This window comes from Mobula hypostoma, chromosome 13, assembly GCF_963921235.1.
Source record: "Mobula hypostoma chromosome 13, sMobHyp1.1, whole genome shotgun sequence".
Lineage (NCBI taxonomy): Eukaryota > Metazoa > Chordata > Chondrichthyes > Myliobatiformes > Myliobatidae > Mobula > Mobula hypostoma.
In genome coordinates, this window is record NC_086109.1 from 20,914,342 (window position 1) to 20,935,057 (window position 20,716).

The 20,716-nt window shown below is 43.1% G+C and overlaps 1 protein-coding gene across 2 annotated transcripts in view; it reads left to right on the forward strand.

Moving 5' to 3' along the window:
* LOC134355476 (putative helicase MOV-10) overlaps positions 1 to 20,716 on the forward strand; it is an 84,503-nt gene that overhangs the window by 42,005 nt on the left and 21,782 nt on the right. For both annotated transcript variants that reach the window (XM_063065412.1, XM_063065411.1), the window contains exons 11-14: positions 2,262 to 2,423; positions 4,408 to 4,511; positions 9,638 to 9,735; positions 16,824 to 16,940. In XM_063065412.1, coding sequence (XP_062921482.1) covers positions 2,262 to 2,423; positions 4,408 to 4,511; positions 9,638 to 9,735; positions 16,824 to 16,940 — 481 coding nt within the window. The remainder of the gene's footprint in view (positions 1 to 2,261; positions 2,424 to 4,407; positions 4,512 to 9,637; positions 9,736 to 16,823; positions 16,941 to 20,716) is intronic.

The following is a 20,716-nucleotide window of genomic DNA, read 5'->3' on the forward strand; positions in this document are numbered from 1 at the left end:
GAAATCAGCTTATTTTCTTTATTCATTCAAAGCGCTTTCCAAATTATGAACAACTAACATTGCATTAGACTATATACTTTATTAAAAAAGCAAGACAATCAAATGTTGTGAACCTACAGAATGATGGACAGGTAAAGGCTCCATCGTTAATCCAACCTGTCCTAAGTAAATGGTAGATTTTGTGCAGCACATGAACCATCTTGACAAAGAACCATGTGATCTCCAAAGAGGTAGAAAACTTCTCTTCAAAATAAAATGAATAAAGATTTTGTTCTTGACTTTTTCTTTTAGAACTTGCCTGTAGGAGATTGAAATGAATTGCAGCCTAAAAGATTGGAGATATCTCTGGGACATAAGAGATTCTGGAGATGCTGGAAATTGTGAGCAGTACACATGAAATGCTGGAGGAACTCAGCAGGTCAGGCAGCATCTGTGAAGGGAAATAAACAGTTGACATTTCAGGTCTGATGACGGGCCCAAAATGTTGGTTGTTTACTTTCCTTCACAGATGCTGTGTGACCTGCTGAGTTAGACCATAAGTTCTTCCAGCATTTTGTGTGTCCCGCTCCAGATCTGAGTTCCACTTGGAGCAAATCCAGTTCTCATTCATATATGCCAAATTTAAAAAAAAAGCTCCATGGATTTGGAACTTCAGTGCAGCTGTAGAAAGGAAGTGATGGCAAACTGTTTGGTGGTTAGACCTCATCTGGGACATGGTCCATTGGAAGCACACATTGAGAAGGAAGACAGGTTTTTGGAGAGGACATCTGAGAGAATGGCACAAGGAACTTTGGTTGTCGATCCAAGAATATTTACTAAGAGTTATACAACTTGGAAACAAGCCCTTTGGTCCAACTCATCCATACTGACCAAAATATCTTTCTAAGCCAATTCCAGTTGCTTCCAGTGGACTTGCATCCCCCCATATACCTGTCCAAATGTCCCTTAAACATCGTAATCGTGCTTGCCTCTACACTTTCCTCTGACAGCTCCTTCTGTATACCCTGGAAAAGATTTCTCCTTGGGTTCCCTTCATATTTTTTCCCCTCACTTAAAATCTATGCCCTCTAGTTTTAAGACTTCCCTACTCTGGAGGGGAAAAAAGACTGACTTTATCTATGCCTTTAGTAAGGTCATGTCTCTATCTCCTGCACTCCAGGGAGAGAAAAGCCCCAACCAATTGAGCCTTTCCATATTCCTCATGCCCTCCAGCCCCTGTAACCACCTTATGAACCAATGTAGCTTGATGACACCCTTCCTATAGTTGGGAGACCAGATCTGCACATAATACTCCAATGGTGCTCTCACCAATGGCCTGTACAGCTGTAGCATGATGTCTCAATTCCTGTAATTGATTTTCAGTTGATGAAGACAAGCATGCCAAACATCATCTTCACCATTCTGTTTACCCGTGACAGTGCTTTCACAGAATGATGTACCCTGTTGCCTAAATCTGTTTTGCAACATCCTCCAGGGTCCTTCCATTTACTGTGCAAGTTCTGCCTGGGTTTAACTAAGCAAGTTATGTGAAATTCCACCTGCTGTTGCTTGGCCCGGCTCCTCAGTTCATCTGGGTCCTTAGATTACTTTCTTCACTCTCCACCACACAACCAATCTGCAAATTTACTCACCATTTTAATAACATTGTCATCCAAGCCATTAATATAAATGACATTGATTTTTTTCTGACTACTTCCTCTCAGCCGATGGTTGTATTCAAGAGACCGGCTCACCCTGGATCCCATGATCTCACCTTCCAGACCAGCCCACCGTGCCTGAACGATCTTGTCGAAGGTCTCGCTAAAGACCATATAAATGATGTCTGCTGTTCTGCCCTGGAAGTTTAAAACAAAGCCTTCAAAATGAAGAGTGTTGATAGAAAAATGATTCCCTGATAGGGTCAGGAACTAGAGCTGCAGAGTTAAGACAACAAGATTAAAAATAGCTCTCTTTTTATTGCTAATTATGATCTGAAACGTGTATGAAGGACTGAAGGGGATTCATTGGTGAAGTTTCAAAAGGAAATAGAGCAAATGCCTGAAGAAAAAGTCTGATGAACTGAAGAAAGCTGCAGGAGGAGAAAGATTAAATTGGATAATTACTGTAAGGAGCCATCTTTGGTATGATGGACCATTTTGCCATTACCTGTGTAATTAGAGTTTATTATCACTGTTTTCCTAAGAAGCATCATTTGCTTTGAAACACATCTGTGAGCCATTGCGTTTTTTTTTAATATACTGTATATTGGATTTAACTTTCAGGTGCTAAACTGTATACCAACGGCCCATATCCTGGCTTGTGCACCATCTAACAGTGCTACTGACCTGCTCTGCCAACGAATCAGGAGGTCTGTTGAGAAAAGACATATTTACCGCCTCAATGCTGCCAGTCGGAACTGGGACTCCGTCCCCTCGGATGTGAAGGTAGGACTGTACTGCTGTTGCTCACAACTCAGCTTCCTGTGGATCTTACCTTCGGAGTCAAAAGCTCGGATGTGTGAGTGAAGCAAAGCCACTACCAAGTACAATGAGCTGGTGAGAATGTGGAATTTTACTTCAGGGGGTCATGGTGTTGTATAGATGCATTTAATAAGAAAAATAAAGGGGAATGAATGCTGTTGAGACATGAGACTGAGGACGCTGGAACCTGGAGCAACAGGCTATCTTCAGGCCGAGCAGCATCTGTGGGAGAACATCGACTATCAACAATCAACTGTCACACAGATACTGCTCCATCCTCTGAGTTCCTCCAGGAGATTTCTTGTTGTGGAGTATTGTGTGGTGTATAAAGTGTTTTGTGGCACATTTTTCTGTCTTGTACCATTGCGTGCAGAAGGTAGTTTCACTCTGGGACTGCTCAGTTTAGCTCCAGCTTTTAAATCAGAAAGGAGATTCTAGATCAACTAGATTTAGTGTTGTATAGTCACTTCCCTGCCCACAGAGCGGATGCTGATTGTGAAATGTCACACAGACGATGTAGGAGAGCTCTTTGAGATGCTGACTGAAGCACAAAGATCTTTACTCTTTGCCATACTGTGTTTGATAAAAAGACGTGGAGGGCTTTACTCATTGATCCTGCTGTGACTGTATTTGTAGGACAGTGACAAATCTGTGCCCTTTGAGGTGAAGTCATAGAGTAAAAAAAGTACAGCACAGAAACAGCTCATCTAGTCCAATTAAACTGCCTATAATCATTGACCTGCAACAGAACCCTAGCCCTCCATTCCCCCTACCATCCATATGCCTAATAAAACCTCTCTTAAACATTGAAATGGGGCTCACGTGCACCACTTGCACAGGCAGCTCATTCCACACTCTCACAACCCTCTGAGGGAAGAGGTTTCCCCTTAAACTTTTGACCTCTCACATTTAACCCATGACCTCTAGTGTGGGATTGTTTAAAACTAGTTTACTCCCTTTTCTCTCTCATCTCTCTATCGCCTTCCTTCAGATGCTGATGTGTCTCTTGCACTACCAAGTCTTAAGGAAAAGTTCTGCATCTCCTGAGGGAAACACGGCAGCCTAATTGGTGCAAAGAAAACTCCCAGAGCTGCAATGTAATTACAACTGATCATTTTCTTTAGTGAAGCTAATTGCAAGATAAATGGTGAAGACACTGGGGAGAATCTGTACTGAGAGGCTTGTGGCCACTCTTCAGCTGACAAGTTCTTGATTTAGTTCCTCCAAGCTCCCACAGCACATCCTTGGGAAGTGTGTGTATGTTTCGTGCTTAATTCTCCACATTGAGATGAGAGCACTGTCAGTGAAAGCTGCATTTACAGGCCACTTAATATGTCAAAATGCTTTGCAGCCAATGAAAAGCTTGTCATTGAAAAGACATTGATAGAATCGATGTGATGATGTTGTTTTGTGGCACAGTAGCGTAGCACGTAACAGCACCAGTTGTAAGATTGGGGATCAATTTCTGCCCGTCTGTAAGGAGCTCGTACGTTCTCCCCGTGACCGAGTCAGTTTCCACTGCGTTTCTGGTTTCCTCTCACATTCTAAAGAAGTATGAGTTAGGGTTCATAGATTGTGGGCATGCTACGTTAGTGCCAGAGGCATGCCGACAAAGTTGCGGGCTGCAATCAGCACGCTCTCGATACAAACGACGCACTTCACTGCATGTTTCAACATACATGTGACAAATAAAGCTAACCTTCTCTATTTTCCCCTTTGTCTCTTGGAGTCATAGACTCGAAATGAGGGGTTGGCCACAGGAGGCTGAACTGAGGTGAATCTTTTTCACCCAGACAGTGATTTGCCTTTGGAATTCTCTACTCTAGAATGACACATTCAAATGCAATCAGTTGGGTTTCTACACAGGAAGTGTAATGACTGAAGATAATTAACTCTTCTTGTCTGATACCTTCATCCCCAAATAATACATGATATTGTTTTCTGATAGGAGTACTCCAACTGGAATGAATCTACTAGGAGTTATGAGGTCCCATCCAAAGATGTGCTAAAGCAATATCGAGTCATTGCCAGCACTTTGATAACTGCTGGAAGGTGAGTAATGAAAACGGTGTGACTTGTGGTAACCTTACTATAATGTTATAGAAACCTACAGGACTGAAGGATATTGGCTCTGTGTCACTTATATTTTTTTTAAAAAAGGAACTTTATTTAGTCCCATTCCCTGCCCTTCCTCAAAGCACTAAATCAGGGGTTCCTAACCTGGGGTCCTTGGGCCCCTTGCTTAATGATGTTGGTCCATGACATATGGTTGGGAACCTCTGCTCTAAAACCTAATGATTAAAGTATTTATCTAATCACATTTGGAAAGATTCTAGTTCTTTCTTCATACTCCGTGAGTAATCGGAGTATTTCAAGAAATGTTTTTTTTTAACCTTCTGGTTACCAGTCGTCCTGACGACGGAAAGCATTTTTCATTAACAGGACCCCTCATGATTTTGAACATACACCCCCATAACTTCCTCTGCTCTTAAGAAATGTAATAATTTAGGTTATTGAACTGATGCCTCTTTTGCAACGAAAATAAACAAAGCCATTCTATATTGTGGGTGAACGTGTCCCAATCATTAGTATTCTGTCAACCAATGTTGGCATCAATGTTGTGAGTTGATGTATTGTATAGCCAGTAGATAAGTTATCTTAATAGCAATTCCCTCTTCTCTGACACCCAAAACAATACACTGCACTATACTTAAATTTTTTTCAGTTATATAAAGAGTAAAAGGGAGGTCAGTGTTGATGTTGGACCACTGGAAAATGATGCTGGTGAGGTAGTAATGGGGACAAAGAAATAGCAGATAAGCTTAATGGGTACTTTGCATCCGTCTTCACTGTGGAAGACACTAGCAGTGTGCCAGATGTCCATGAGTGTCAGGGAGCAGGAGAGAGTGCCGTTGCTTTTATAAAGGAAAAAGTGCCAGGCAAGCCCAAAGGTCTTAAGGTGGATAAACCACCTGGACCAGATGGACTACATCCCAGAGCCCTGACAGAGGTTGCTGAAGAAATAAAGGATGCTTTGGGCATGATCTTTCAAGAATCACTTGATTATGGCATGGTCCCAGAGAACTGGAAGTTTGCAAATGTCACTCCATTCTTTAAGAAGGGAGGAAGGAAAAAGAAAGGAAATTATGGGCCAGTTAGCTTAACTTCCATGGTTGGGAAAGCGTTGGAGTCTATTATTAAGGATGAGGTTTGGGAGTACTTGGAGACTAATGATAAAATAAGTCAAAGTCAGCATGGTTTCTGTGAAAAGAAATCTTGCCTGACAAATCTGCTAGAATTCTTCAGGGAAATGACAAGCAGGAGAGGCAGTGGGTGTCATTTACTTGGATTTTCAGAAAACATTTGATAAGGTGCCAGACATGAGGCTGCCTAACAAGATAAAATCCTGTGGCATTACAGGGAAGATACTGGCATGGATAGAGGAATGGCTGACAGGCAGGAGTCAGTGAGTGGGAATAAAGGGGGCCTTTTCTGGTTGGCTGCCAGTGACTAGTGGTGTTCCCCAGGGGTCAGTATTGAGACTGCTACTTTTCACATTGTTTGTCGATGATTTGGATAATGGAGTTGATGGCTTTGTTGCAAAGTTTGGGGATGATACGAAGTTGGGTGGTGGGGTAGGTGGTGCTGAGGAAGGATTGCAGCAGGACTTGGGCAAATTGGAAGAATGGGCAAAAAAGTGGCAGATGGAATAGTGTTGGGAAATGTACGATAATGTATTTTGGTAAAGGAACAATAGTGCAGACTACTATCTAAATGGGGAGAAGGTTCAAACATCAGAGGTGCAGAAGGACTTAGGAGTCCTTGTGAAAACTCCCAGAAAGTTAATTTACAGATTGAGTCTGTGGTAAAGAAGGCAAATGCAATGTTGGCATTTATTTCAAGGGGAATAGAATAGAAAAGCAAGGAGATAATGCTGAGCCTTTAGAAGACACTAGTCAGACTGCACTTGGAGTATCGTCAACAGTTTTCAACACCATATCTCAGAAAGGATTTATTGTCATCGGAGAGAGTCCAGAGGAGGTTCAGGAGAATGATTCTGGGAATGAAGGGGTTAACATATGAGGAGTGTTTGGCAGCTTTGGGCCTGTACTCACTGGAATTTAGGAGAATGCTGGGGGGATCTCCATTGAAACGTACCGAATGTTGAAAAGACTAGATAGGGTGGATGTGGAGAGGATGTTACCGATGGTGGGGGTATCCAGAATAGAGGGCACAGCCTCAAAATTGAATGGCAACCCTTTAGAACAGCAGTAAGGAGGAATTTTTTTTAGCCAGAGAGTAGTGAATCTGTGGAATGCTCTGCTGCAGACTCCAGTGGAGATCAAGTCCGTGGCGAAACTTAAGGCAAAAGTTGATATTTTCCTGCTTGGTCAGGGCATCAAGTGATATAGTCATACTTTATTGATCCCGAGGGAAATTGGTTTTCGTTACAGTTGCACCATAAATAATTAAATAGTAATATGTAAATTATACCAGGAAATAAGTCCAGGACCAGCCTATTGGCTCAGTGTGTCCGACCCTCCAAGGGAGGAGTTGTAAAGTTTGATGGCCACAGGCAGGAATGACTTTCTACGACACTCTGTGTTGCATCTTGGTGGAATGAATCTCTGGCTGAATGTACTCCTGTGCCCAACCAGTCCATTATGTAGTGGATGGGAGACATTGTCCAAGATGAAGATGGCATGCAACTTAGACAGCATCCTCTTTTCAGACATCACCGTCAGAGAGTCCAGTTCCATCCCCACAACATCACTGGCCTTACGAATAAGTTTGTTGATTCTGTTGGTGTGTGCTACCCTCAGCCTGCTGTCCCAGCACACAACAGCAAACATGATAGCACTGGCCACCACAGACTCGTAGAACATCCTCAGCATCATCGGACAGATCTTAAAGGCTCAGTCTCCTCAGGAAATAGAGACAGCTCTGACCCTACTTGTAGACAGCCTCAGTGTTCTTTGACCAGTCCAGTTTATTGTCAATTCGTATCCCCAGGTATTTGTAATCCTCCACCATGTCCACACTGACCCCCTGGATGGAAACAGGGGTCACCGTTCCCCTAGCCCTCCCCAGTTCTACCACCAGCTCCTTAGTCTTTTTCACATTAAGCTGCAGATAATATTGCTCACACCATGTGACAAAGTTTCCTACTGTAGCCCTGTACTCAGCCTCATCTCCCTTGCTGATGCATCCAACTATGATAGAGTCATCAGAAAACTTCTGAAGATGACAAGACTCTGTGAGTAGTTGAAGTCTGAGGTGTAAATGGTGAAGAGAAAGAGAGACAAGACAGTCCCCTGTGGAGCCCCAGTGCTGCTGATCACTCTGTCGGACACACAGTGTTGCAAGCACATGTGCTGTAGTCTGCCAGTCAGGTAATCAATAATCCATGACACCAGAAAAGCATCCACCTGCATCGCTGTCAGCTTCTCCCCCAGCAGAGCAGGGCAGAAGGTGTTGAACACACTGGAGAACTCAAAAAACATGACCCTCACAGTGCTCGCTGGCTTGTCCAGGTGGGTGTAGACACGGTTCATCAGGTAGACGATGGCATCAACTCCTAGTTGGGGCTGGTAGGCGAACTGGAGGGGATCTAAGTGTGGCCTAACCATAGGCCGGAGCAGCTCCAGAACAAGTCTCTCCAGGGTCTCCATGATGTGGGAGGTCAATGCCACCGGTCTATAGTCATTGAGGCCACTGGGGCGCGGTGTCTTCGGCACAGGGACGAGGCAGGATGTCTTCCACAGCACAGGAAATCTCGGGAGCCTCAGGCTCAGGTTGAAGATATGGCAAAGTACTCCACATAGCTGAGGGGTACAGGCTTTGAGCACCCTGGTACTGACACCATCTGGGCCTGCAGCCTTGTTTGGGTTGAGACATTTCAGCTGTCTTCTCACCTGTTCAGCTTTGAAGCCCACCATGGTGGTTTCGTGGGGGGAAGGGGTATAGTCATGAGAGCAGGGTGGGGGACTGTGAGGAGGGGTAGGAGGGGAGAGTGGAATATGTGTTGGTTGGGGGCCAACAACAGATGAATCATGTGGGGGATAGGCAGGGGCCACAATGTCAAATCTGGTAAAGAACAGGTTAAGTTCATTGGCCCTGTCCACACTGCCTTCTGCTCCTCTGTTGCTAGTTTGCCGGAACCCAGTAATGGTCCTCATCCCACTCCAGACCTCTCTAATGTTGTTCTGCTAGAGTTTCCACTCAAGCTTCCTCTTATACCTGTCTTTAGCCTCCCTGATCCTGGCTTTCAGGTCCCTCTGTATTCCCCTCAGCTCCTCCCTATTTCCATCTCTAAACGCCCTCTTTTTAGTGTTCAGGATGTCCTTAATGTCCTTTGTTACCCATGGCTTGTTATTTGAGTAACAAAGGACAGTTCTTGTCGGAACGTTGCAGTCCACACAGAAGTTGAGGTAACCAGTGATATGGTGAGAAGGCAGATGTATGGGGTTAAGTGAAATCCAGGATAAGCCATGATGGAATGGTGGAGCAGACTCGATGGGCTGAATGGCCTAATTCTGCTCCTGTACAAGACATTCTGCAGATGCTAGAAATCCAGAGTAACACACGCAAAATACTTGAGGAACTCTGCTGGTCAGGTAGCATCTATGGAGAGGAATAAAAAGCCAACGTTTTGGGCTGAGACCTTTCAGACTTGGTCTTGATGAAGGGTCTCATTCCGAAATGGCTCTGTATTCCTCAACGTAGATGCTGCCTGACCTGCTGAATTCCTTAAGCATTTTCTTTGTTACTCTGCACTATACAGTTGAGCCCATGCTAGTTCCACTCTCTTTACCACTCCCATACCATTTTATTATCCACCGTTTATAATACCAATCACCCTTTCACTTCTCAAAACCTTTTAATATTGTACCTAGTCTGATTCCACTCTACATATAACAGAGGACCCCAAGCAAATGACCCATCAACACTCTTGAGAAAATGGAGAGTGGACCTCTACTGATCACCAAACTCCCGTTCAGAGGAGCACTTGGCCAGTGTTCAGTTCATACATGAGCATTTTGGAAGGATTTGTGTTTGGTAGTGGACAAATGCTACATATTTGAGTGGATATTGTGCATTTCTGAAATGGGTGGAGTGAGAATCAGCTAAGGATTACAGAGCATTTTATTGTTGTTTTTCTATCTATTTTTAAACAGACTAGCTTCTGCAAATTTTCCACCTGGCCATTTCTCTCATGTGTTCATTGACGAGGCTGGACATGCTGTTGAACCTGAAAGTATCATTGCAATTGCAGGTAAAAATATGTTAATAATGTATGAATGAACTTTATTTTCCTTATTTTCCTGAGGTATCAGCCCTCATTTCTCTACCTTTAATTGTACAAGGTTAGTGTTGTTCTAAGAATCAACTCCAGGGTCTGAGAAGACTGTCAGCTGTCACTCAACTCTTAAAGAAGGGATGGAGGCATAAGACGGGAATTTGTAGGCCAGTTAGCCTGACTTAGTGGTTGGGAAGATGTTGGACTCTATTATTAAGGGTGAGGTTTTGGGGTACTTGGAGGCACATGATAAAGTAGGCCAAAGTCAGCATGGTTTCCTTAAGAGGAAATCACACCTGACAAGTTTGTTTGGAGCTCTTTGAAGAACCAGCAGGCAAGATAGGCAAAGGAGAGTCTGTGGATGTTGATTACTTAGATTTTCCGAAGGCCTTTGACAAGGTGCTGCACATTAGCAAGCTAAGAACCCACGGTATTACTGGAAAGTTACTAGCATGGATAGAGGATTGGCTGACTGGCAGGAGGCAGATTAGGAATAAAGGAGGACTTTTCTGGTTGTCTGCCAGTTACTTGTGGTGTTCCACATGAGTCAGTGTTGGGACCGCTTCTTGTCATGTTATATGTCAGTGATTTGGGTGATGGGATTGATGGCTTTGTAGCCAAGTTTTTGGACGATGCAAAGGTAGGTGGGGGTAGGTAGTGCTGAGGAAGCAGGGAGTCTGGAGAAGGACTTAGGAAGATTGGGAGAATGGGCAAAGAAGTGGCAGATGGAATATGGCATAGGGAAGTGTATGGTCATGCACTTTGGTAAAAGGAGTAAAGGTGAAGACTATTTTCCTAAATAGGGAGAAAATTCAAAAATCAAAGGTACAGTACTCCCTAAAGGTTAACTTGCAGGTTGAGTTTCTGGTAAGGGAGGCAAATGCAATGATAGCATTCATTTCCAGAGGACTAGAATAGAAGAGCAAGGATATAATGTTGAGGCTTTATAAGGCATTGGCCAGACCACAATGGGAGAATTATGAGCAGTTTTGGGTCACTTAACTTAGAAAAGATGTGCTGGCATTGGAGAGGGTTCAAAGGGGGTTCCAGAGAATAATTCCAGGAATGAACTATGAGGAGCTTTTGATGGCACTAGGCCAGTACTCGCTGTTTAGAAGAACAAGAGGGCGATCTCATTGAAACCTATTGGATATTGAAAGGTCTGAATAGAGAGGATGTGAGGGGCTATGTTTCCCATGGTGGGTGAGTCTAGGACCAGAGGACACAGCCTCAGAATAGAGGGACATCCATTTAGAACAGAGATAAGGAGGAATTTCTTTAGCCAGAGGGTAGCGAATCTGTAGAATCCATTGCAACAGACAGCTGTGGAGGCCAAGTTATTTGGGAATATTTAAAGCGGAGGTTGCTAGGTTTTTGATTAGTAAGGCCATAAAATGTAACAGGGAGAAGGCAGGAGATTGGGAATGAGATCAGCTATAATGGAGTGGGCAGAGCAGACTCGATGAGCTGAATGGCCTGTGTCTGCTCTTATGTCTTATGGACTGTAGACAGACCGCTGCCTTGCACCGTAGATGGACTCCCTTGGTACTTTGTTCTTCTGCTGTCTCGTTAAAAGATGTGTCCAGTTTAGTCTTGCATCCTGGTCTTTCCTCGCAATCCCACACATTCACCCCTTTCAAGCTTATGCCTTTGAAATTTAATGCTCCAATGTCATTGGATTTTCGGGTAGTTTTTTTTTAGATCTTAACTGGGGAGACAGTTCTTCTCATCTCATTTTTTGCTTGTTAATTTAAAATCCCAAGAACTTTGAGCACTAACTCACTTATTAGAGGAAACTGTCCCTCCCTGAGCTCTTAAAAGCCTTCATTTATATACAGAGCCTATAAAAAGTATTCACCCCCTCCCCCTGGAAGTTTTCATGTTTTATTGTTTAACAACATTGAATCACAGTGAATTTAATTTGTCTTTTTTGACACTGATCAACAGAAAAAGACGCTTTTGTTAAGTGAAAACAGATCTCTACAAAGTGATCTAAATTAATTACAAATAGAAAACACTAATTGGTTGCATAAGTATTCACCACCAAATGACACGCCAAATCATCAGTGGTGCAACCAATTGGTTTTAGAAGTCATTTAGTTAGTTAAATGGAGATTACCTGTGTGTAGTCAAGGTGTTTCAATTGATGGTAGTAATGATACACCTGTATCAGGAAGGTCCAACTGCTGGTGAGTCTGTATCCTGGCAAAAACTACACTATGAAGACAAAAGAACACTCCAAGCAACTCTTTGAAAAGGTTATTGAAAAGCATAGGTCAGGAATTGGAGACAAGAAACTTTCTAGGTCACTGAATATCCCTTGGAGTACAGTTAAATCAATCATCAAGAAATGGGAAGAATATGGCACAGCTGAGAGCAAGCTGTCCTCAAAAACTGAGTGACTGTGCAAGAAAGGGACTAGTGAAAGAGGCCACCAAGAGACCTATGACAAGTCTGGAGAAGTTGGAAGCTTTATTAGCTGAGATGGGTGAGACTGTGCATACAGCAACTATTGCCACGGTTCTTCACAAGTCGCAGCTTTGTGTGAGAGTGGCAAAGAGAAAGCCACTGTTGAAAAAAAACACATGAAATCTCAGCTAGAGTTTGGCAGAAGGCAAGTGGGAGACTCCGAAGTCAGCTGGAAGAAGGTTTAAAGGTCGGATGATACCAAAATTTTACTTTTTGCCCATCAGATTAAATACTATGTTTGGCATAAGCCAAACACCGCACATCACCAAAAACACACCTTCCTTACCATGAAGCATGGTGGTAGCTGCATCATGCTGTGGGGATGCTTCACTGCAGCAGGCCCTGGAAGGCTTGTGAAGGAGGGTAAAATGAATGCAGCAAAATACAAGAAATCCTGGAGGAAACCTGATGCAATCTGCAAGAGAACTGTGACTTGGGAGAAGATTTGTTTTCCAGCAAGACAATGACCCCAAGCGTAAAGTCAAAGCTACACAGGAATGGCTTAAAAACAACAAAGTTAATGTCCTGGAGTGACCAATCCAAATTGAGAAATCCAGATCTCAATCTAATTGAGAATTTATGGCTGGACTTGAAAAGGGCTGTTCGCTCACAATCTCTGTGCAATTTTGACAGAGCTTGAGCAGTTTTGTAAAGAAGTATGGGGAAAAATTGCAGTGTCCAGATGTGCAAAGCTGACAGAGACCTATCCACACAGACTGAAGGCTGTAATTGCTGCCAAAGGTGCATCTACTAAATACTGACTTGAAGGGGGTGGGAGGGGTGAGTAATTATGCAATCAATTATTTTGTGTTTAATAATTGTAATACATTTAGACCAATTTGTAGAAACTTGTTTTCATTTTGACACAAAAGTGTCTTTTCTGCTGATCAGTGTAAAAAAAAAGCCAAAGTAAATCCACTGTGATTCAATGTTGTAAAACAATAAAACATGAAAACTTCCGGGTGTGGGGGGGTGGTGGATAATTCTCATAGGCATTGCATATACTGGGTCACTTTCCTCAGGTCATCAGTTCCAATTTCTCCAGCTGATCTACATCACTGCATGTTACACACTGATAAATCTCCTCTGTATCCTTTCCAAGTACCTTGTACAAGAGGCCAATTCCACAGGGTTTCTACAGTGTTCCACGTTTCAGGAAGTGGCTACCCTGCCCCTCGAGTACAGATAGACATCCTGCTCTCTGACCAAATTTAAGCTTCCCAGCTTCTTGCTTCATCCCCTCTTCCCCCATCCTCCTACATTCCCTGACCTGAACTTGCCTATCATCTACCAGCTTGTACTCCTTCCCCTCTCCACACCTTATTATGGCTTCCGCCCTTTCCTTTCCCGTCCTGGTGAAGGATTTCGGCCTGAGGTGTTGACTTTTATTCCCCTCCATAGATACTGCCTGGCCTAATGAATTCCTCCTGTAGTTTGTATGTGTGTGTTGCCTAAAGAGGGACAGAGCTGGCAGCTTAATGTCCTTGGTTACAGGGTTTTCGGATGACATGGGGCTTTAATGAGGGTGAGGAAGTCATACTTACTACAGAAGGTATGATGTGCCTTTATTGTCATTGTCAGACTGTTCTGTTTGGGTCTTAATTCGGCCTCAGTGCGTATAGAGCTCCAGACTGGATGAGATGTCGTAGAGTCATAGAAAAGTACAGCACAGAAACAGGCCCTTTGGCCCATCTAGTCCATGCTGAAACCATTTAAGCTGCCTACTCCCATTGACCAATGCTGGGACTGCGGCCCTTCATATCCCTACTATCCATACTGTACCAATCCAAACTTCACTTAAATGTTGAAACTGAGCTCATGTGCACCCACTTGTGCTGTCAGCTCATTCCACACTCTCACGACCCTCTGAGTGAAGGAGTTTCCACTCGTGTTCCCCTTAAACCTTTCTCCTTTCACTCTTAACCCATGACCTCTGCTTGTAGTCCCTCCAAACTTTAGTGGAAAAAAAACCTGCTTGCATTTACCCTATCTATACCTTTCATAATTTTGTATACCTCTATTAAATCTATGTTGTAAAGAATTAAGTCCTAACCTATTCATTCTTTCCTTATGATCCATGTCCTCCAGACCCAGCAACATCCTTGTAAGTTTCCTCTGTATTCTTCCAATCTTCTTTGCATCTTTCTTGTAGGTAGGTGGCCAAAACTACACACAGTGCTCCAAATTAGGCTTCACCAATGTCTTATACAACTTCAACATACCATTCCATCTCCTGTACTCAATTCTTTGATTTATGAAGGCCAGTGTGTGAAAAGTTTTCATTAAGACCCTATCTACTTTCAATGAATTATGGACCTGTATTCCCAGATCCCTTTGTCCTATTGTATTACTCAGTGCTCAACTGTTCACTCTAAGACCTACCCTGGTTGGTCCCATCGAAGTGCAACTACTTGCACTTCTCTGCATTCAATTCCAATTAATGGGGATGGAACAAGTTTCTACCACAGAGATTTCCATTACAGTTATATTAACTGGAGACAATGTGGTAAGTGATCAAAATCACGAGGTTTAAAGTTAAATTAATTTACATCAAGCCCGTGCCTACAGTCCACATAGTGATGAGATTTACTAGAATAGTTCCAAAGACTGGTTCTATGGAGAGACTGGAAAAGTTGTGGCTGTACTCAAGTATAGATGGGAAGGAAGATTTTAATGCAGGCTCAGCACCAAAGGAGTTGCCAAAGAAATGACAAGGTAAACCGTTCTCCTCTCTGCAGAGATCACCATTCTAAATAAGTAGCAGAAACATCTGGTGCAAAGGGTAGGTGAAAATTTCTTAATGACGCAAATAGTAATCTGGAAAACACTGAGGTTTGGTGAAGGTAGATCAAACAACTTCCAAAAGGCCATTAAATATCTGAAAGAGAGGAATTTACAGGCATGAAGCAGAAGAACAAGAGTGGGCCTAATTGGAAAGTTCCTTTGATGGCCCCGCACATTGAAGAATGATCTCCCGTGAAGTATTAGTCTGCATTGTGTTCATGTTTTTCTTCGACTGTTTACTAGTTCTCTCAGAGTAGCAGCTGTTGTTTTGATGATTGGCCCAACTCTTTCCAACATCTTGGTTTTCTGCTTAATGAGAATGGAATTTGTGTGGTGAATACACTAGAATATGAATATAGTCGCAGTGTATCAGGTAGAGGTAACTGCAAATGCTCTAATCACAGTGACTGTAAATGGTACAGCACAGAATGAGTCAACTATAGAAGAGCAGTCCGTGTTCATCTCCACTGCTGTTTTTCCCATTGCTTTGTTTTATATGTGTTTATCTGATTTCCTTTTGGGAATTGCTGTTTCTTCCAGATAACAACAACTTGCTGTGGAAGTTATAAAATAGCATCATTTTGTTATACAGGGAGGAGGGGTTACCAAGCTGAAACATTAACTCTCTCTCCTGTTTCCAGCACTCTTTACATTGTAAATACATGCTGGTACCTATGCGCTGTATTTATGCACATTTTACTCCTATCTGCACTTGAACCTCAAACTTTATTTTTATAGTATTCTGTATAATTGTTGAATGTTGTTTTTGTTTTAAGTTGCTACCTGACCAACATGCCACAGCAAATTCCTAAAGCATGTAAATATACGTGGTGAATAAAATTGATCCTGGATCCTTTTCTAGCAGGCATTTTGTCTGGTGCTTGATTACTAGCCACTAGAGCCAATTTATTTCTTATTCAAAATTTAGAAATTCAGGTCCAGGTGAAGGGTGTCAACCCAAAACGTTGAATGTACATCTCCATCTATAGATACTCCCTGACCCACTGAGTTTCTCCAGTGTCTCTTGTGTTGCTTCAGAAACTTTACGTTTTTATTAAGTACATCCCAAAACTTTCTGTCCTCAAGGGGAACGGAACTAGTTTTAACAGTCATGATTCACAACTGAACCAGTTGAGGTGACTACTTGCACCATTTTCCATCCTAGATCTTCTCCTCTTCAAAAGATAGAAGGCTAGTAAGGAGAATAATCTGCGCAGAGAAATTGAAGAACTATAACAGAAAGTGAGCAGTAGAGAGAGAGCCATTGTCTATGCAGCCCTGTGACATGGGCTTCGTTTTGGTGCAACTACTGGGCTGACTCTGGTACTTGGAAGGATGAATGGAACAAACCCTTTAGTGAATTCACTCCACATGAACAGAATTTCCCCCCACTTCACCTTCACTTAGACAGGTATATGTGACAAATTAAATAAATGTCTTATTATAGGGTGATGCAGTAACATTAGCATAATGCATTACAGTACCAGCAGTCTGGGTTCAAACTCCCACCGTTCTCTGTCAGGATTTTGTATATTCTCCATGTGGGTTTCCTCCCACATTCCAAAAATATATGGGTTAGACTTCATAAGTAGTAGGGATGCTGTGTTGCTATTGACAGAAACAGTGCATTTTTCGATTTACTTGTGAGAAAGCTGATCTTTAATCATGATGCAGTAGGGGGAGCTCCATCAAGGTTAGGGCAAGGTGAATTGTTGAGGAGTAGAGTGAATCTGACTCTGTACCTTACCCATGCCGTACGTTGCCTGTTGCACAGTTCTCAGTGTATTGATGCCCACGGTTTACTCTTCAAGGATTGCTAGATCCAGTGGATTTGGGAAACAAAGATGGTGGACAGCTGGTTCTGGTTGGGGATCCAAAGCAGCTGGGACCTGTGCTGAGATCTCCCATCGCCATCAGGCACGGACTAGGTAAGTGTGGATTGAGGTGGGCTTTCTGAACTCCGTCTTGCTCCCTACCTGCTCAGGATGTTTGAACCTTTAACTGGTCTAAATGTTCCTTTTAGATCCTTTCTGATATTTTACCCTGGTGCCAATTGCAAATGTAAATTAATGAGTAGTTTCATTGTTGCTTTGCTAAACTCATCACTTTTACATCCTGTCAGCAGCCTCCTAATCAGCTTTCATTCATTTTCATTTTTTTACATCACAAACTAAATTGATAATTTTTTTCCAGGTTCTTGAGTTCACCAAAGCTCAATAACCATAAGGTCATAGACTATAATAAATTATATATATATATAGGAATAGAATTAGGCCATTTGACCCATCGAATCTGCTGTGTCATTTCATCATGGCTGATCCATTTTTCCTCTCAGCCCCGGTCTCCTGCCTTCTCCCTGTATCCCTCCTGTTGTGACATCAAAAATCTGTCAACCTCTGCCTTAAGTACACCCAGTGACTTGGCCTCTACAACAACCTGTGGCAACGAATTCCACCAGGCAAAAGATCCCAATGATCCAGAAATCTGACCATCTGCCCCCTGCACCAGTTCCTCGACCATGCATTTATCTGCCAAATCTTGCCCATCACTGGTGCGTGGCACAGGCGACAATCGAGAGATTACTACTCTTGACGGTCCTGCTTTTCAGCTTTCTACCTAGTTCCCTAAAACCTCTCCTCAGGACCTCCTTGCCTTTCGTACCCATGTCATTGGTGCCAATATGTATCAAGACTTCTGGCTGCTCACCCTCCCCCTTTAGAATGCCCAGGACCAGATTAGAGACATCCCTGGCACCAGGAAGGCAACATATTATCTGGGTGTCTGTATTGCGGCAACAGAATCTCATCTCTATTCCTCTAACTATGGAATCCCCTATCACTACTGCAGTCTTCTCCGCATCTCTTCTCCTTTGAGCCACAGTGCCAGACACCCTGCAACTGCAGCTCCCTGGTAGGCCATTCCCCCCCCCCCCCACCACCACTTTAGATCCTTTCCTATACCCACTTCCCTTCTTCCTCCTGACAGTCGCCCAGTTACCCTGTCTTCTGCAACCTAGGGGTGACTACCTCACTGTAGCTCTACCTATCACTTCCTCAGTCTGGCATCTGAGCCGGTGGTCATCGAGCTGCAACTCCAGTTCCTTAACGCACTCTTTGAGGAGCTACAGCTCGGTGCACCTGGTGCAGATTTGATGATCTGGAAAGGCTGTATGCCTCCCAGAACCCCCACATGTTACAGAAAGTACATAATACTGCCCCTAGAGTCATTCTCACTGCTCTAACTATGCCCTAACAGATACGGAATGAGGAATAAAAAAAGTAGAAACTTACCAGATACTTATCTTGTGCAAGCCTGTTGAGCCAACACCTCCCCACTCTGACGCTGGTCCACTCACACAATGGCCGCTCAGCTTGCCCACCTTACTTTTTTATTCATCTTTGCACCTGAATCCCGTGCACTGATTGGTTACAGTTCAAACTCCAAAAACCTCCTTGAGAAGCTGCTTTTTAAAATCTTTATTTGTGGATCTGTGTGAAGCTGCTGCTTCTACTGGCGTTCCCGTTCACTGATCGGCCACATTTCAAACAAATAACAGACATTAACTGGATGGTTTCTAATTGTTGCTGCAGACAACGCACATTTAGATCAGAAGGGTAGGATTGAGGTTTAGCATTGATAAACACAGGATACCAGCATTACCTGCCTGAATGAGAAATGAGGCCTTGCAGATGTTTATTTACTATGTTTTTGCTATGGTTACTATCTCGGGATGCTTCAAGGGAGCATGATCAAACAAAATTGCATATAGAGCTTCATTCAATCTGTTAATTCAACACTTGGTCTATGAAGTGGAGTTAAAGAGACATCTTTAAGAAGGCTGGTGAGGTGGAGAGATTTTAAGGAGGAATTCTGAAACTAGTGATCGAGGCGGCTAAAGGTAAGGCTAGTGATGAGTGAAAAAGAATTGGAACAAGTGAAAACATTCAGTATGGCAGGAGTGGAGATCTTGGAGAGTTACGGAGCTGCTCAAGGTTACAACTGGGCAAAAGAACAAATGCCGAGAAGGGGTTTGAAAATGAGCATTCTTTGCGGCAATGTATCGGTCTGCGGCCCGGAGGTTGGGAACCACTGTTGACTTATCACTATGTTCATGCTGCGAGGAAAATATGCACTGTGTGTTTAATATTAAGTTCGTTAGATAAACCCTTTTAGAAATGAAATTGAGTGTATTAGCCACTTACAAGTGACTCATAGTTGACTTATCACCTATATTCCGGTCGTGATTAACACCCCCCTAGTTCGGCCAGTCCACAAGAGTATTGTTAATATTAAACTGGTCCGCGGTGCAAAGAAGCCTGGGGACCCCTGTGCTACTTGATATCCTCTTGTTCACTTAACATTGTGCATCACTTCTAAAGTGCATCTCTTGCTCTCCATTTTACTTATTTAGCAAGAAAGCTGAAGAAGGTGCAAAAATAAAGATTAAATAAACATGCCAGAACATTGGGGGTCTGGAAGGATGTATTGGTAAAGTCTTTTCTCAAGATAAATGGCTGAGGTTGGATATCTTCATTGAGATGATGTGCCCAATAGTAGGCAAGTCCATAACTAAGTGATGTAAACAATTCTCAAATTCTTTACCATCATTACTCATTCTTTGGGATATTTGGACTGCTGTACACTGTAAATTTCTAACATGGGGGGTTTACACATATTCCACAAATACATTGCATACACAGCTCCTGATGTACAAAATTCATACTCTCCTGTCACTATCGGTGAACACATTGGCTGGTTTTCAATCCTGGTCGTTTTTAGAGTTCAAGTTTAGTTTTCATTCGACCGTTCACATGAATACAGCCAAATGATGCAGTGTTCCCCCAGGGCCAAGATGCAAAACCCAGTAACAACAGCTGCACACAGTACAGTCATGTAAAATTACAGGGTGCAGTCATTAAGCAGAAGTCCTGATTTGGAGAGATTTGAGAATGGCGTCTCTGGCAGCGAAACCTAGGCCTGGAGTGATTCGCCATGGCGGGGTCTAGTTCCTAGTGCGAGGGTCGGACAATTCAAACGCTGGCCCAGATAGTGTGGGGTTTCTCTTTTCATGACACTACGGCTGTGAGACTGCCCCTTGCTGCTGTGCTTCGTGTCCGTGAACTATGTGGCGGCTTGCCCCGCCAATATGATGAACTGAATACTGAGGCTTCTGGCCTACTCCGAGCAGCTCCAGGGATTTGAATTTAAGGGCTTAATTTGGTTTGGAATGCTGTTGTCGTTGCTCGCTTCTATCGTTTGCATGATTTGTATTGTTTTCTCTTTCTCTGTGTGTACTGGGGGTTGGTCTTTTTTTTAAGTTGGGTTCTTTCGGGTTCCTTGCTTTGCGACTGCCTGTTAAGCAAACAAATCTCAAGCTTGTACAATTTATACATTCATTGATAATAACTGCACTTTGATGTGCTCCCGCTGTCATCACTCTTAAGTAATGAGTTGTAGTTAATCTTCTGAATAAGATCTTAAGTTATAGGAGCAGAATTAAGCCATTCGGCCCCTTGAGTCTGTTCCACCATTCCAACATGGCTGATTTATTAACCGTCTCAACCCCATTCTCCTGCCTTCTCCCTGTAACCTTTGACTCCCTTACTAATTAAGAACCTATCAATGTCTGCTTTAAATATATGACTTGTCCTTCACAGCCTTCAGTAGCAATGAATTCCACAGATTCACCATCCTCTGGCAAAAG